This window comes from Cupressus sempervirens, chromosome 1 (genome assembly GCF_028749045.1).
Source record: "Cupressus sempervirens isolate cs-2001-9-10 chromosome 1, ASM2874904v1, whole genome shotgun sequence".
NCBI lineage: Eukaryota > Viridiplantae > Streptophyta > Pinopsida > Cupressales > Cupressaceae > Cupressus > Cupressus sempervirens.
In genome coordinates, this window is record NC_143118.1 from 480,630,398 (window position 1) to 480,649,814 (window position 19,417).

The following is a 19,417-nucleotide window of genomic DNA, read 5'->3' on the forward strand; positions in this document are numbered from 1 at the left end:
TATCTCACGAACACTTCTCAGGAATATTTGCTGATCAAACAAAGGAGCCAAACTAGGAAGCAATGGACTCACATGCTTTCACTCTCTGTTGATCAATACTCCTAATGGCAAATGGAATAGTTTTTCGCTACACATACACATCCGCACTATCGAACAAAAGACCAAAAGAACTGCATTAATGTGACTCCCACGATAGCGTTCAAGATTTTGTCACAGTAAAAGGCAAAAAAACTTTTGTCAATGACTTTGATGCTTAATGAATATCGAATCAAACATTTAAGGTTGTTTAATGGAGATGTTTCTGGCACTCATTATTCAATACCAATGCAAATTATTGATGCTTTCAAGGTTCCACCAGATAATAGCTTCCTGGTTAGGATAGATCAATGGTATATCAAACTGCTGATACTATTGTATCTTTCATGTCATCTCAAATGTATTCGAGCACCAACTATAGAAGATATACACCTTCCATTTGCAACCTCAAACTCACTGCCATAAATTTGGTGCAACTGCAGTCCACTCAACACCAACAATTAAATCCTGAAAATTTCAAATTTCAGCAATCCTGATGAGTACCAATGCAGAGGTGATGAGTTACCGGGTTCTATCGAGCTTCAAAATTTGCAATCATATTGGACGAACGATCTGTTGACTTGAATCATAACCTCTACCAGTTTGGTTATGTTTCGTTGTAGTGATACTGATAACTTCATAATATTATTTGCCACTCGTTATGAGGGCTTGAAGTGCTTAGACCTCAAAGTGGTCAAGAGAGTCAGCACTGAATATGTCATATGATGGTGTGAATCCAAGTTGTAATACTTTCAGCTATATCTGTATCAATGACCAGAAAACTTCTAGTGTATGTTGCCTCAACGGTCTACTATGCACATCTTAAGCATTGCTTCTGTTTGATTTGAAATTAGAAAGAGCATGTCGTACAACTCTCAAACCTAGTGCTTTGTGCTGAAGCCCAATCAAAAGATATCCGGATCTGGATCACTACAGACTTCGAATATTTATAGTATTTGCAGATGAGGATGAGCTGAAGAGAGAAACTATGCAGTTAATCCCACATACGGGCCAGGAAATGTCTACTCAGACAATTGAACCACCATAGATCATGATCTCAACACATGAGACTGTTGATCACCTTGATTCAATGTGCACTTCACTACACAAAACATGAACTAACATATCATCAAGGCCACATGGATCAATTATGAGAGCAATCACAAATTTGTAGACCAAAGGAGACAACCTCTGATAGAACTGGTGCCTCTAGATTAGATGCGTGCCAATCATGTAATGTTGTAGAAAGCCAAACATAGTGAAGGCAATTAAGCCATGATCTGACAGTATATGAACACAGTAGTAAAAACATGGATCTACTTATGACACTTTATGCCAAAACAACAATGTGCTTGATCTGTGATAATTGTGTCAATAAGCGAGGTCTGCAAAATGGAACAACTACTCGCCTTGCCGATCCTCAGCTCATAGATCTGTATGTACGAGATCCACTTCCCGCACAAATGGTGGTAGATGAACGTAAAGAGATAAAAACTTCAAATAATAAGATCAAAAATATATTTCTTAAATTTTAATTTTTTTTTTAGAGCAGTTCAAATGATTGTTCTTTTCTTATTGCAGGCAGGGAATCGAACCTGCTCTGATACCATGTTAAAGTAGGATCAAATTTTCATTGCTGTAACTTGTAATAGGACTTGTTAATTTTTATGTGTGTTTCAAGTTACTATTCTAATGAACATATATGTGATATAAAGAGGCACATCTCTTGTTAATTAATTAACTCACATTAGTTATTGTTATATCACAAATAATATTTTCTCAATTTACTATCTATCTATCTATCTATCTATATATTTAAGTTAATTATTGCATATATAATATTTGGCATAAATTATTTATATATCTCATATATATAATTTAATTTATCCAACATAATTTAATTTAAGCAACTTGAAAACTATCATATTTGCATGCTTGGATTCTATTGCGCTTAAAATAATTTAATTTGTTGGCAAATAATTCCAAGGGCACAGTGTTGCAACCTATAGTTTTCGCAAAGGTCAGTTACTAAAATTTCCAATAGAAAAGCATTGCCGTGGACGAGAGTTTTGCTTTGAAGCTTCATTTGGTGTTAGAAATCGCTGGGAAGTTTGACGTATGATTGCTCAAAGCTGAAGCAGATTGGGAAAAAATATGTATTGTTGCTGGGTCGTTCCAAATCTCTACAGAGCATTTCTTGTGGTCTCAAGACTCCACTTGGTGAAGTATTTGGCAAAGTGCACAAAGAACGTTTTGGTAATGTATGGAAGAGGAAACGCTGGGCCAACTCAAAAACCACTCTTGATACAATGGTCTCCGATTCATTTTCTGGTTTTGTTTGCACTGACACTCTAGGAAACGATAGAAATTGGACAGGTGACAGAGAATAAAATAAATTTGAGCATTTATATGTTGGAAGATGGTGTCGGGTATTTAGGAGCAGTTAGTAGTATGTTGTTTCTGAAAAGCAGGTATTTGCAGGCATTGCAAAAAAATGATACGAGGGAGTTGTATAAGTGGTTGCAATAAATAACTGGTGTATTTGGAACTTCACAATTAGGCACTTTGCAGTTACTTTTTTACTGGTGCAGCTGAGTCAGCACCACAGATTTTCCTTATTGCACATGTGGAGTTCATTGACGTCAGTCATACATTTGCATGAACCTATGAATTTGGTGTTAAAGAACAAACTTAAAACACCATTGTAGATAGGATGAAGGGAGTTTCAGTGCAGAAGATTCCATGAAATCTGAGTGTACCGAGCAACATCAAGTTTAACATGAATATCACCCTAGTTTGTAGCTGTGCTGTCTGGGTGACTGTAGATTGGTTTCTGAAGGAAACACTGCTTCTCGAAGTAAATAATTCAGAGAATTAACATAGTTTCGTATCATTGTTGGAGAGTAGCTGAAGCAGCACTGTTGTGAACAGGGATCACAAGGATTATCTTTACATCTTGGTTAATACCCACAATTTGATTTGTAACACTTAAATTATTTTCATGTTATCTGTTGGTATAAACTGCAAATCTGCTATCTTGAAAAAAATAATTCTGCTGCAATTCAGATACACAAATCGATAATTAGGGAAAGTAGTTCAAGCAGATCAAACAGAGATCTCATTTGGGCAAGGACATCTCAGTACCAACATAGACTATTCTACAATATTCTGTGTGAGAGGCTAAGACTCAGTTTTGAACAATGAAAAATCTGAAACACAAGGTATTCTCCAATGAAATCAATAAGACTTTCAATACTGAACAAATAAGAGACCTGTGGATAGAAACTGAGATAGGCAATGAATTGCACATCACTGGATTGCAATTGGAGTTCATAACATATGGTGATGGTCTTCTCCTAAGGTTGAAGAAGCTAGAATCACGTTTGACTAAGGTGGATCAGTCTGATTGGAGAATCTTGAATTGGGCCTTACAACCTTCCACGGTTGCCCTAGTGCAATCTAGGCTGATGGAGCATCTGAGTGAAGGTGTAAGACAAATGGTTGTTTCTTGTCTGAGTGAAATCATCTGAATAACAGCTCCTACTGCTCCTTATAATGATAGCACATTGGGAAAGGTATTGCAGTTGATTATGGACAACCGACGAGGATTGCATGATGACAAGGATCCTACTTGTGGAAAGAAGGTAAAGATTGTAGAACTAATGGAAAGAACCAGATTTTTCATTCTCATGTTGGACCTTGGTTGTGAGGAGATGATCCGACAATTGTTTCAAATTTTCTTAGAATAATTTAGGAACCATCATCCGGACAATGTGAGAGCTTGTGTAAAAACCATCATGCCATTAATCCTTGATGAGACCGATGACATATGCAAGCAATCAAAATTTGATCTGTTTGCTATGTGGAGAGGGGAGAACATAATCTCACCTATGGCTTACAAGCTTGTGGAGGAATTAATTGGACACAAGATTGACATGTTCAAAGAGCAAATGTCTGAACAGGAGTTAACATCAGCAGGTAAACAAGTTGTAGGATCTCAAAAAATGAGCAAAAATCAAATGAGGAGAACAAATTTGTTTCACATGTCAATGAACTTGGACATCCAATCACATTTATGAGGAATATAATGAAGTTACAGCAAACAAAAAAGTTCAGGCCAGCAACGAAAAATATTAAAATTTCTCATCTTTGCCCCTAGAAAATAATACAAGTATAGGTTATGCAACTCTCTACATTGGTGAGTTGGAGTTAGTTATAGACAAACATCTTGAAGAAGATGGTCCAATTGGAAGGAATAGTGTGTTGGAGACTCCAGATGATGAAAAATTGCCTGAAAATGATAACATGACAGCCACCTCATCATTGCACACAACTCAATCAAACAGGAGGTTGAAGCATACAATGACATTGATGACATCCTTGTGAGGAGTGATGAATCATGTATTTTTAGCGACAACAACTCACTTATACATGATATTGATCTAGTGGAACAATCAAAAACAATATTTAGAAGGATGACAGTGTTATGGGTGACCAATTAGAAAATACATGCCAAAGTGAATGATTCTTTGGAAAAACAGCTGAAAGTTGATGAAGAGATGATTGTTGTAGCCTTGGTGTGTCATGATGATACTCACATGATTGTTGAAGATATCTACAATGATAGCATTTTTGGAAAATATTGCAATTAATGAAATAAAATATTGGTCTCAAGTCCAAGACCTGATATGTCTTGAGTTATTGTGATTTTTTTCAGAGACCTGCTTCTACCATTGATAGTTCGTGTCTACTTGAGAAATTAACTCCACATTTTATCTAGTTCTTTTTGTATGAATTTCTGAGCAGTTCTGAATTTCAAGCTCGAACGAAATCTGTAAAAGATGTAAAGAGAACCGATTTTATTGAGCACAAGGCTGTGGGAGAGATCGCATACAAAAATTGACTAGGTTTCAAATTTATTGATATTGCTTTGTTTGTGTTTTACAATCTTTACTCCTGTATTCTCGGTCCATGTGGTGTGATTTTGCAAACCACAATAGAACTGCTTTCCTGGATTACGTCCACACATATGCCATGCATTGCAGTTTTCTTCCATTTAGTGTTGAATCACTTTGGTAACCTATTGAACCATAATGTCACTTTTGTTTTCCTTTAGTATCCAGTGAACCTTACAATACCAATGTTATGTTACTTGAGTAAAATATTGAACTACCCATTGCAAATCATTTGCAACTTTTTTTGGTTTGGGAATTATGAATATAAGAATTATAGTACCTTGAATGTACTATATATAACAACAATAACTTTCTTAATTCTGAACATTGTATGTTTGAATATTATGTAAAAATGAAACATAATGTCTGCTGTAATTTTGAGAAAATGCCAGGAGTATTGCTCATCCCTTAACACACACTGCTTCCAACTTTCAGTTGCATCCGCATTCAATGATGGAATTTCATGGTGGTCCATATATTGTTTGTTCCTTGTATATCTTCTGCTGCATTTTCATTGCTTGATGAGAATTTTACTTCCTTTGAACACCCCTTACAATGGAATTAGGGGATAATTTACTAAATTATTATAGATGTACTTGTTTCATTAAGGCAAACAACTCTAAAGTCCAAATTAAAATCACGTTTCAGACTTTATAGTAACTGAATATAATAATAATATCTTTTGAGGACACGATGCCACATCTTATACCCTTTTATGATGCTGGATACCTTGATTTATAGTTCATTCTGTATAACTGGCTATGGGTTATATGATATGCCTTTATCTCTTCAAAAATTCAAAACTCATTTTTGCATTCTTCTGTACCAACATAGTTTATGGTAGAAAGCATGAAAGTTATATTGAAGTCATACACACAGGCTGTATGTCAGATATATAAAAGTTAGTTTTCAGTTTTTTCAATTCATTTATAATCAAATCATTCATTGTCCTTCCATCCCACATGCACATTTCCTACAAATTAGAATCATGCCTTTTCTTTTATACTGTTCTGATTTATTAATAATTAAAAAATTTGAATCTTGCAGGACGTATGGTTTCATCTTAACTGTTGAAGATTTGTCTCCAAATTTAGGCGTATTTTGGTGAGTGTAAATGACCTGCATCAGTTGATGGCAATTCCATAGTGTGTTTTGAGGTTTCTAGCTTTAGGGATATATTCTTATAGCTCAAATTGCATGTATTGTTTATCCTGGTCTATTCTGTTGCAGGTACTTTTTCACAGAAATCTTTGACTTCTTTAGAGTTTTCTTCCTTTTGGTCTTCCATGCATGTGTTTTGTTCATGGTGATGCCATTGACAATACGCCTCAGCCACCGACCCTGTTTTCTTGCTTTTGTCTTTGTTGCCATCACTTCCATGCTTAAAGCTTATCCTTCAGTAAGTAATGCATATTATTACTCAACTAGCCCAAGAGTTCTTTGGTTCCTACAAAATTGTAATGACAATTGAAGTAAGAATTTCATTTGAAATGTTGGTTAGGTGGTGTAGAAGATAAGTGAAATACACATGATCTTTACTTTGCACATATAAATATAAACTGTTTTTTGGTTGAATAAATAGGTTGGCGACTCTGCACTTTACATTGCTCTCCTTGCTCTTTTTATACATGAACTTGCAGGTGAGGTTCCAAAAGTTTAGTAAGGTATATCTGCTGCAACAGATGTTTTGATAATGATTTTCTTAGTTACATTCTATTATTTCCTTATTTTCAATACCTCTTATACTTTCATCTGATGGAAAATAAGTCTATGTTTGGTGTTCTATATATTTGGCAGATAATAATTTTGGAACCTTGAATTTTCCTGTACAGGAATGCGCTTCTCCTTCTTCCTTTTGAATGGGTTTGCTGGAATAGCTCTCTTGAGTCCAGTAATGTACAACCTTTGGATTTGGAGGGTACCTATCACTCTCTTCTACAATACTCTGCTCTACCTTGTGTGCTCATGCATATAAATTCATGCTTTAGTAAATTCTGCCTGATCATAATGATGTGGAATTTGAAATTTCTCAATTCTCTTACCTTTCCATGATAGGGCAAACACTCATATACTGTCTAAGTACTTGTTCTTAAATCACTGTTATTTCTCTGCTCAACAAATCTTATTTGAGTGCTTAGTATTACTGCTAATCTACACAAGCCTGTATCTAGATTTGTCTTCATTTTTAATTATATTAAACTTTGATCTTCTCATTGAAGTGGGATAGACTGCCTCAAAGATTGTAGCCTAGGTGATATTTATTTTATGGTTTCACCATGATTATAAAAGTGTGACGATTCAATTAAAAATAATTTCTCAAACTTATGCAGGGGACTGGAAATGCAAATTTTTATTTTGCCACAGCCTTGGCCTACTCCAGTTTTCAAGTAAGCGGAAGTTCCATCCATCCATTTATCCATCCATCAAGAGTGCCCAACTAATTCTAAGTATTTAATGCATAAATTTTATTCATGTATTTTGTATTAATTTTGTCTTTCTTTACAGCTGATTTTGATTGTGGAAAGTGTCGGTACAATATTACGTTATGATCGATCTTTATGGAAACTACTGAATACATAGACATTGGGTGAATATAGTGATTGATTTTTATAGAAAATCCTCAATACAGTCATTGGTTGAGCATGGCTTCTGATGGCACAGTTACAAGAGGGCATACTAACAAGTTGTAATAGAACTCTGCTGATTTGAATTGCCTCTCTCATTGATCTACCTAAACGACACAATCCCGACTCTTATGCAGAATTTTGGTGATATCCTTTACCTTTTTTCAGTTGGAAAAGGAAATACTAATCTGCCAAAGGGAGTCATTAAACATTTCAACATCCATCTTAATTATATTTGGAACTGAATAGTGACACTGATGTAAGATAAAGGTGGGTTTCTCTTAGATCAACGGCTTTGTCCAAAAATAGTTTCTGGGCTATTTCAGTAGCAAGACTTATTGTATCTTTTGCTAATGCCAAGAACAGGAATTTGTATTATTGAGAACTAGCACTCCTGCTAATGCCAAGGACAATTTATTATATTCTTGATAACTAGCATTTAGCATCATTTATGTACAAACTTCTTAATAGTAGTCTAATTTAATGATGTAATGGACATTCTATAGGGTTGCTACTCTTTCATTGGGAAGCAGACATCTTTACTAAATCTTGGATTTAAGATATGGATAAGAAAATAGCAGCCTGCATTGTACAAAATGTGTATCACCTCTTAATATGAAGTTAGCCAAATCTCTGTTAACATCCCAGTAGCCTAAGATGTACTCTCACTCACAGGATTCATATTAGAACATCTTTAGCACCACTAATAAGCACTACAGGGAACCATGAACCAGACAACAGATCAAGAAACTAAATACAAAACAACTAAATGACAATGTTCAACCAGCATCAATGTGCATTGAGACATCATTACAGCACGCCACCATGTGATTAGACTCCAGCAGGCTTGATTCGTCAACTCCTTTTGCAGCACCACTGGGGATGGGCACTGCTTGCACTGCTCCCAGTGATGCCTCCATCACTGGTCTTCATCCCCAGCAATTTGTTGCAACCTCAACTGCAGCTGTTTCTAACATAACCTTATGCCTGCTCCAGTTTGCAGCAAGAGATTCTGCTGTTATCCAAATGTCACAAATGTACAAAATTATGGCTAAATTATTTTATTTATAATAAATAACAGATTTAAGTATGACTCAGTTTGACAGTCTGATATAAGGTTCCATTGTACTTTGAATACATGAACATTCAATGTAAATTTCTTGCATCAATTGTTTGACTTTCCAATTAAGTGTTCATGTGCATTTAATTTTAGATGACTTAAGAGAGATCAAGTTACCTGACCTTTCTATTGGTGTAGTGCTTGCCTATTTGTGGCATGGGGAATGGCCTTCAATGTGGTATGGTAAATTGATGTTGTGGTTGTATTAAACAAAATAGATGAAAACTCTTTATATAGATTTACGAAGATGATGTTTTTGAAAGAAACAGTCATGAACTAAAGATGAAACTAGAAACTGTCTAAGAACTAAAAACTAAGATGACCATTAAATAAACATTATAATATTTTTTTACCCTCCCTTAATGGTCAATGTCTACTTGTAGTCTTTTGGTCATAAATTCTTAAAAAAAATTGCTATTGCTGAGACCCTCCCTGGATCTACAAAATGTAAATGACCAAGAATCCAAAATTTGTCCAAAAGAAAATAGAGAAGGATGCCCCCTTCATAAAGCTTTGCAAAAAGAGAGGACTCTGCCACTGCGATGAGTCTACTAGTAACACCACCAAAGAAAGCAAAACATTTGACTAGAAATCATCACAAAACATCCAATCTGATATTGGATAACAAAGCTACTCTTCTTTAGAGACGGACAAATATTGAGAAATAGCACGATTTTGAAAAAAAAATGACAAACTCTGCAAACTTTGCAAATGAGTAAGATGCCCCAAAATAGATTGTAAAAATTCACAATTTTTTAAGGAGAAAAATTGAAAAAATCAGATATGATTTTTGAAGTGAAAAATTGATCAAAACTAGACAACAAAATTTGAGACATTGATAAGAGAATACAAAGCTTCATTTTTTAAGAAAAACGATAAAACCTAAGATATAAAATTTTAGTAAATAATTATAAACCGATGAAATGATTCTCTAGGAAAAAATTATCAACTCATGAAAAGATTCACACAACATTGCGAATTACAAAATCTGACTTTTTTAAAAGGAAAAATTATAAAATCCTATCAAATAAAATTTCAAGTGAAAAATTATGAATATCCATCAGATTTTTTTAAATGGGAAAAGTTATGAAAACCCATCAGAAAATTTGAAGGGAAAAATTATGAAAACACAATTTTTTTATTAAATCCCATTAGAAAATTTCATGAAATCCATCAAATAACTTTCAAGTGAAAAAATTATGAAGACCCATCATAAATTTTGAAGGGAAAAAAAAGTTGAGGGAAAAGTTATGAGTCCACAAGAAATTTAAAAAAAAATTGAAAAAAAAAATGAAAATTCATTAAAATTTTTTTGAAGGAAAAAACATGAAAACTCACTATATAATTTTTTAAGCACATCAGCAAATTCTTTAGTTGGCAAAATATGAGACTTTGCATGGTAAAATAACACATGCATGTAATATGCAAGTGAATGCAAGAGCATGCAAATCACATGCAAACTAAAAAAAATTATAGACTATTGTCCATGCTAAGAAATCACGCAATAAAAAACTCACAACTAGGGTTGCAATTTCCATAAAAAATCTTTGAAGACGAACAACAAATTTCATAAAATTCCTCCAATAGTTTTTATTTGAAAAATTTGGAAAACAAAATTTTGGTAAAAAAATCTAGATTAGAAGAAACTCAAAATTTTCCTCAAGAAATTACTAAATTTTACAAAATTTCATTGACCTACTTGATACCATGTAAGCGCAAATCAATATTGTTGTAGTATTATATAAAGGAGACAAAAGCTTCTTAAATTGATTTATGAAGATGACGTTAAAAGAAACAATGGTGAACTAAATACGAAACTACTTAATAAACTAAAGACTAACTAAGATGATAATATTCTAAAATAATGCACATGGTGTATTTTGATGGTTGGATTGTCAATGCCATAGAAAAGAGCTGATCACAAGTGTGAATAATACAAAATGGTTGGACGCCTAGATCACATGAGATTAAGTTTCTCAAACGTAAACCCACTCAAAAAGAATTCGGAGAATATTAGTCACATATGACATCACACAACATCATTATAGATTAATGGACATCACGAACTCACTCTTATCTACATATGCATATTTCAATTACTAGTATTAAAAAAAATGGAAAGTTGATTGCTATTGCCAAAATTGAATACATGAAAATTTTGTTGCTCTTTTGATTAAGATCCTTGTTAACTAAAATTGATAGATATTCGACTTTCCATGTAGCAATGCTAGAAAATTCAAAATCATTCGTAGGTGTATCCACCAAGCCATTAGCCTCCCTACAACATTGGATACACTTACTAGACAATTTTCCAAAGATCTCTACATCATGTCAACCAATCTGCAATAATTGAACTTCTTTTTCTTTAATGCATTTATTACATTCTTCAAATCTTTTTATAGTATAATCTTTAGAAAAACTATTTTGTAAGGCAATTCTTAATACATAAGTAAGAGTTAAAATCTCTACTTCCTTGTAGTTACCTTCTTAAAGCAATAATATCTTTACCATTAGAATCATGACAAGCACATCTTGCACAAGAAACTCCAAGATTTATTATGGAAGCACATCAAAACTATTTTTTTGTAAAAGAAATGAGCACACGCACCCACCTGACATTAGCTCTAGAATGAAATGATTTGGTTTTTTAAATGAAAACATGAAGTTTAGAAAATGATAACTTTGAAGAACTTAAGAGTATCAAGAGGAGAACATTTGTTTGCTTGGACGAATGAATGATAATAGTCATTTCAATTTCAGAAATTGCTAGTTAGAATTTGAAAATCATTTATTCTCATAGATGGACTATAATTATTTGTCATGAGAAAGTGCCAGATAATCAAAATATGGTCTACTATTTTAAATATCTCCATGTGTAAAGGACATAAGAAATCAACCAAGCAAATGCCGCTTTGTGTAAGTAACATTTAACTCAATGAATATGTAACATGCAAGGGGATTTTAATTCCTTATGAAACATGTTTGTATGCTCAAGACTTATAATATGAATTCATCTATTTCAATACATTTTATTACTCTAGAAAATTATTTTTTGTGAGTTTTCGAAAACAAGAATAATGAGAAAAATCTATTTATTTAACATTTAAAATTGTTGTTAGACCATGAAATCACTACATAGTCTTCTACCCTATCGTTCTACTTTGTTAACAAACTAGCAATTGCAAGCTTTTGTGCTTGCAATGATGAGCTGATAGGAGTTTACTAATATTTTACAAAACTATAGTTTAATGTGCACAAATTATATTAAAATTATTTTCTAATTTAAGTAAAATAACATTTAATTTTAAGAAATAAAATAAATTTTATTTATTTATTTATTTGATTTATTATATATTAATTAATTATCATTTGAAAAAATCTTTCCATAAAAAATCTATCATGAAAAATTAATAGAAAAGTAATATGAAAAGAATAATACATAGTGAAGAGCAAAAAATAAACTACAATAATTGCAAAAATTAAAAACTAGCTTAAATATATGAAAAATAAATTATTTAAGAAAATCTCTATCAAAAAATCTATTATGAAAAATCAATAAAAAAATTAAAATGACAAATATAAAAATTTATTAAAACAATAACTTTTAAAATCAATATTTAAAGTGAAAAATTGTACTAATTTTAAAAAAATAAAATAATTTAATAACGAGAAATCATTAAAAAAAAAAAAACTGAAATAAAAATGGAGATAACAACTAATTAGTTTTCTAAATAAATAGGATAACATAAAAGTTAAAAAATATATAAATTAAATAAAATTTTACGTGAATAAATTAAATTATAAATAATTTCTAATTAATTTAAAAAAAATATTTAACCAATTATAACTAATTAAGTTAAATAAATAAGTTTAAAAACAAAAGTCAATAGTAGAGAGAAGAGCTAATTAAGCTAAATAAATAGGAATATTTAAATGATGAATGACATATCTTATTATTTTATAGTTATAATTTTAATTTAAATAAATTAAAATAAGAGTTAACATTGTAGATAATAGCTAATTAAATTAAATAAATAGAAAAAAGAAGAGTTCAAAGTGAAGTGAGATGAAAATCGATGGCTAACAATTTTTGAGCCGAAAAAATAATTTTAGCACACAGCCTCTCACTTGAATAAGGCAGCCTTAGCCTAATTTTAGAACCATTCCAAGAGCAAAGCCAATAAAACATAACTTTGTTATTATATTAACAACCCAAGACAAATTTGAAGTTAAAAAACATTATGGTTCATATTAAAACTTTCTATTAGAGGTTCAAATCAAGGATTAGAGATAGTAAAGATACAATCTCTATCTCTATTTGTTGAGTCTAAATATTTATTTCGCATTATCTTAGACTAATATTTTGTTGAAACTTGTAAGCTAAATAGTCTAGAGAAAAAGATTATGAGAAGCATGACTCCTACAATAAGAGCATCCACCACTTTTGGTTTACAATCATTATTCTAGCCCATAAGAGGAATTTTTGATTCACCCCTTTCTCACTTGAAGGAAATTGCCTCAATTATCTTCTTTATATTAGTTAAAACATTTCAAGGTTGATGTAGAAGAAAAAGACACCTTTGACAATGAACGTTCAAATTCAAGCACAAACAAAAGCTAGATCTTGTATACCCTCAAACTCTAGTTCACATTCAAATAATATAATTGTATTGCAATTGAGATGCATTAGTTTGATTAATTTCTCAAAACTAAACAACATTTATTATTTGCATCATTGGCCTTTGCATCATCTGTCTATTCTCTCTTCTTACGCAATCTCTTTTCTCTTAATTTTGTTCTCAGGCCACATTAGTTTATTGGCCAATATTAGTTCTATATAGACACCCACATTTAATATGCTACACCAATGCAAAATTCTTCTTCGTCTTTGTTTTTACTCGCATGGCCAACAATTCCCTTCATTTCACATGCACCCCACATAATTTTTGTTGCTTAACTCTATCTCCTTTCACTCATCAATTCCAGTTTGTAAGTAGGTAACTACAACCATAAATGCATTTGATGAAAGGTGTCTAAATCTTGTTCCATCATAGTGATATGGTGGAACATTTAGAGAAGAAATCAAAAGCCTTATCACACTGTTCATTTGTAGCACACTTGGTAATCAAGAATTCATTATGATATTGTTTTGCTTGACACCTGTTGTTTGCTCAAAACTAAAGGAAGTGCCCAACGAGACCAATAGAAATTGCAACTCTTCTTCGATTTTTAACTTCAAAATATTCTTGAAGTGAGCCTTATCCCAAATACTTATATTTGTTAAATCTCAATTTTGAACACAATTTAAACCTTATTGAACTTTTGACCAAATGTATAGACTTCTACCACTTTTTGTATGCTATGAAATGTAATGCAAAAGAACACAAAGGACAATCTGAGCAATCAACAAAACAAACCGAAGACACATATAAGATAACACAAAGAAAGCAAACAAAGAGAATGCAAACCAAGGGCAAACACTCTCAAGCCTTCTTGCTGTTTGGATCTATCCAAGATGGTACATGTATGCTCAAGGGTACTTTAAGCTTCAATGGATTCCATGATGGGTGTTCAAACTATGGAGGTGTGGAGTGATTTCACCATTATAATGGTAGCTTAGTAGTTTTTAGGCTCTCAAACTAGCATTATAACTTTGCAATGGAAGGTGGATGATTTGTCATAGGGGAAGGGTCTAATTTATAGGCCAAGGGGTAGATAAATGGAGGGCGAAGATGTGAGATGAAAAATTCGGTGAGGAAGGGCTAGGATGTCCTAAAAAGGAAACACATGGATTGTGCTTGTTTGGAGAGAATTAGGAGGTGACACTTGTCACAAGGGGGGAGAATGTGAGAGGATGGAGAAATGTGACCATTTTGGGGAATGTGAGGGGACACAGTGAGTTATGAGGGATTTACTATGTAAGAGGGATGTAAGGGAGTGTAAGGGATGTGTAAGAGGCATTAAATGCATTTGGTGGAGATGCGAGGGATGTGACATGAGGGGTGACTTTGGTGTGGATTAGGAAGTCTTAACCCATGCTTAAAGTTGTACAAATATTTAGGGAGTGATTAGGCTTTGGTCAGGGAATGAAGTAGGAGGCAAGTGGTTTGGTTAGAGAAATGCAAGTGGGTGGGTTAATTAAGTGAGGTAAATTATCTTAATGAGATGGATTAGTATGAGTGAATGAGTTGGGTTTGGTTTGAGCTCTTGGGTTAGGGGTTTGGATCATGGTTGGGATTTATTTGATTTAAACGATTTATTAAACAAAAAGATGAAAAGAGAACTAAATTTGAATAGGTTTATGTATTTGTTCAATTTTAATAGAGGAAAATGGATTAATTAATAATCAGGCTATAGATTTTCCATTTAATTATTAATTAGACTATGGTCAATTAATTAGGGGATGGCAGAAATTAATTAAATATTAAATACTTAATCAATAATTCCCTAGAAGATAACTAAATATGATTAGTTAAACAATGTAATTGGATTTAGGTGACTGCACTATCCTTAATTTTTTTGCCAAAAGATGGGTGTCACTAAACCACTAAACGTACATTCCAAGAGATTTTATCTTGAAAATATGTACACATTAATGAGCAAACACAAATTCTAAGGTTAAATTATTTGAATGATCCATTTTTTATAAAGCTATTAATAGGAAGAAGGAAATCTATCTTGTCATTCTACAATAAATGCAAAATTTTATCTTTTATTCAACAAAGTGAAAAAACTATTACAACTTTGAACATTAACCAATTCATTTGAATAAATGAATTTGGTGAAGTCCATCTCTAATTTGGACATCAAAGGCACTCTTCTAAAACTTTATTTCGAATTATAAATAATTTTAAATCCATGCCTAATGGAACTAGCTCATTCTTTTTGGTAGAAAACATAGAAGATAAGTTATTGCTAAATTAGATTGGAAGGACCATAAGAATTGAATACCAAGAAGTTCAGAATTGAGAAACAATTGTAACATTTATCTAACAACCAACTATTACTCAATTATTAAGAGTCTACAAAATAATATGCCAATAGTAATGTTGTTCAAAAAATTACTTAGCATTTTGTTTAGTTTCTTGAAGAAAAAATAATTCAACATTACATAAGTCTAAATGACGCTTAATTAAGTCATAATATATTAATTTGTGTCTTGCTAAGAACTTTCCTTGATTATAGCAAGATTTTTTGTTTAAAGACTAGAATAAATTATATGATAACATATATAATTGATTAGTCCTTTGATAATGGTTTATAATTGCAAACAAAAATAATTACAGTTCCAAGTTTTCATCACAAATGCCCTTTTACATTGAAATATATGTACCCGTGTTAACAAATACAACATGTAGTTATAATAAAAATAAGATGTAAAAATATCAAATGTAATTATGTGCGACCTATCAACAACATCAACCACAAAAACCAAATTGCAGCATAGATGTCCTCATGAGATGTTGTCTATTGTATAGTGAGAAGATTGAAAATTCTAGGATGTTAGAAATTTGTATTTGCACAATAGAAAAAATATAGGTTTACTCGTAATTAAAAGTGAATAAAAACTTAAAACTATGAAGATCATTCATAAATCATAAGGTGGATAAATGACATCACCAAATTTATCACCATACTAATTTCAAATGATTTGCACATACAAAGGAAAATAAAATGCTGGGTTGTTGTTTTAGGGGGATGCCTCAAATTAAAAAGAGATCTTGATAAAAGAGAATGATAAAAGAATTGATTTAAACAAAATGGAATGTTAGAGATAAAAGGAGAAAATATATGTTCTTTGATAATATAAAAATATCATAGTGAGAAGTAGAACATTAAAAAAGATTCACTTGAAAAGATGTTAGGGGATTATAGAATGGGTTCCAAAGTTGCAACAAACTTGTCCTTTACCACCACACTATAAAATAATGCCACAACTTGTTGTGAAACACTTCAAGCCCCAAAGGACTTTTGGAGAGAGAGAGAGAGAGAGAGAGAGAGAGAGAGAGAGAGAGAGAGAGAGAGAGAGAGAGAGAGAGAGAGCAATAAGTGATTTTCAAATTAAAAGTCTTGATTGATACAATCAAAGGGTCAAATTGTATTGTACTTGCAATAATAATGGAAATATATTCTTAACCCTCTACAAGCATATTATTTGATTAACACTACTTGCCCTAACATTAAATTAGATCTTGTTTAACTTATATTTAAAACTACCACTTATGCATCAACGATATCATTACATTCCAAACATCAAATTATAGAAAAAACTCAATCTTTTTATTATAATGAATAGAAAACAACACTTGAAGTTCTCTTTGCCTTATTTGAAAGTTGTATTATATTCAAATAATTATGCAATATGAATAGTTATGACAAAAAAATCGTATCAATAGAAACAATAGATTGAATTAATATAATGTAGTTGGAATACTTGTCCATTGAAGCTTAAAAATTAACTTTATAGGAGATTACCCTTCAAATGCTTCAAGGATTTTGCCTTGGGATTTATATGCTAAAACAAGTGCTCAAAAGATTTTAAAATGAATTAGATAAAGACAATTAATGATTTAGAAAGGAAATAATTCCTCTTTTATATCCATCATAAATATACTAGGTAAGTCACCAATAACACCAATGACTTCAAATTTGAATAGTAGTCATTGGTTGGACACATTTTCATATTAATGGTGCTAAAAATATACTAGTGTAAGTAGTATATGTGTGCAAAACTAGAAGGAAGATATAAGAAAAAAATGTTAGAAAGAAAGGATTAGTCATACATAAGAATCAACTAAAGGGTGATGCATTGTAAGGAAAATAAGGTAGCGAAACAACTTCCTATTCTAACCTTGAGAAGTGGGCCATGTAAAACTTTCCCAAAATTTTACAATAATCATGAAAACATAGATAACATGCATAACACAAAAAAATTATGTACACATGGAATACCCTATCAAGAGAAAAAAACCCACTCCAAAACTCATCTAATTATTATGCAAAAAATTAATAGCATGATACAATATAATTGCAGAGTAATCTTCGTTAGGAGTATCACCAAATGATAGGTAACTAAATAAGTGTAAGATTCTTACAACTACTGTCTATCTTATGTATCTAATATACAAGATATAGTACAAGAAACTATCAAATGGTATTAGTAAACCATAGGCTAAAACCACTCATAAAGTGATGCCCATATTGTCTAATCAAATATTTTCTATGATGTGTCAAAAAAAATACCAACACTTATGACTCTCTTCTACAATTCATTTATATGTTGAAAGCATTTTTACATTTCTTATTCAAGGACAACCAACTTCCAAACGCCATCACAATTGAGATGAGTGTCCAATTGATGAACTCTTTGAAGAAATGAAAATATTGTGACATGCTCCATTACACTATAACTAGCTATGCGGTTTAAAAATATTTTAAGCCATTTTAGAGCCTCCAAAGCCTTTAATATTAAAATTATAAAATTTCTTTGGCAGCTTAAAGAAATGAAAACTTTTATATTGTCAGAAACTAGATATGATCTTATTGGAATGCTTATCTATCCCATCAAAATATTTTGGGGAAGTTCAAGGGAAATCTATTCTTAAATGAAAATACACTATAAATAGAAATCATATATCAATTTAAGATTAAGACACATTTTTCTAACAATATCTTACTTGTCGAAGACCTTACAAGAGAAAAGGGAGCATCTACACCATATTTCAATTGATAGGGTAGTGAGGCTCATAGACTCCAAATACCAACTAAAATTTTCTGTGCTTATGCCTTAGGTAAAAAATATGAAACATTCATCTAAGTCTCCAATTTAACTATATTTACCTACTATCCATAACCTTATATCTAAAAATATTTTACCGAGCATCAATTTGCTTGGTCCTAGAATGAAATTCCAAGTTCTTAACTAGGTAGATTGCACTTTAATAATTACAATAAATTGTCACTACTTCTTGATTTTTCCTAATATATGAATAAAATCTCTTTAAAAAGTTACTTCTTTACAAGAATGAGTAACTACCATATACTTAGCTTCATTAGTAAGATAAGATAAGATAAGATGAGATAAGATACATTTATTAATGTCCAATAAGAGATCACCGATGGTCAAAGGGACTGTAAACAATACAAAGGGCAAACACCAATAGAGGGAGCACCAAATGGTTTCCGCAGAAAGAACGTGAAAAAAAAACAACAAAAGAACCAAGAAAAGGGAATAACAACAGCTAAGAACTCCTCATAAGCGAGAAGTAGTCCAGAATGGAGAGGTGGACATTAGGGCAATTAGGTACTCTAGAAGGTTGCCTCTAAGGTCTACTAGAGGGACATTGTTGAGTGTAATCTCTACGGGGTCTCACAATTTTGGTGTGAATTGAGATAGTGCAGAGAGGCCACTTAGATCCTTAGGCAGGAACTATAGGATTGAAGAAAGAGGTGATGAGCTACATAGGGGTCAATGTCAAGAAAAGTTGGAGCTATATAGTGTACTCATGAAGTTGCATCATCTCCTAAAGATAGAGTTCAAGATAGTGATGGTCAATATATCTGAATAATGAGGGAAGAGACTGACACTCTCTGAACAAACAATAGAATCTCCCTTAGAAATGAGACAACAAAAAATAAAGTGA

General features: G+C 32.0%; 1 protein-coding gene across 3 annotated transcripts in view; it reads left to right on the plus strand.

Moving 5' to 3' along the window:
• The window catches only part of LOC149578362 (GPI transamidase subunit PIG-U), a 118,136-nt gene extending 110,050 nt beyond the window's left edge, over positions 1-8,086 (plus strand). For 2 of the 3 annotated variants that reach the window (XM_089828489.1, XM_089828497.1), the window contains exons 9-14: positions 6,078-6,134; positions 6,261-6,429; positions 6,613-6,670; positions 6,863-6,948; positions 7,361-7,417; positions 7,536-8,086. In XM_089828489.1, coding sequence (XP_089684615.1) covers positions 6,078-6,134; positions 6,261-6,429; positions 6,613-6,670; positions 6,863-6,948; positions 7,361-7,417; positions 7,536-7,610 — 502 coding nt within the window. In that variant the 3' untranslated portion in view covers positions 7,611-8,086. Of the gene's footprint in view, positions 1-6,077; positions 6,135-6,260; positions 6,430-6,612; positions 6,695-6,862; positions 6,949-7,360; positions 7,418-7,535 lie in introns of all 3 variants that reach the window. The other variant, XR_016364361.1, reaches the window with a different exon arrangement.
• Positions 8,087-19,417: the final 11,331 nt, after the last annotated feature.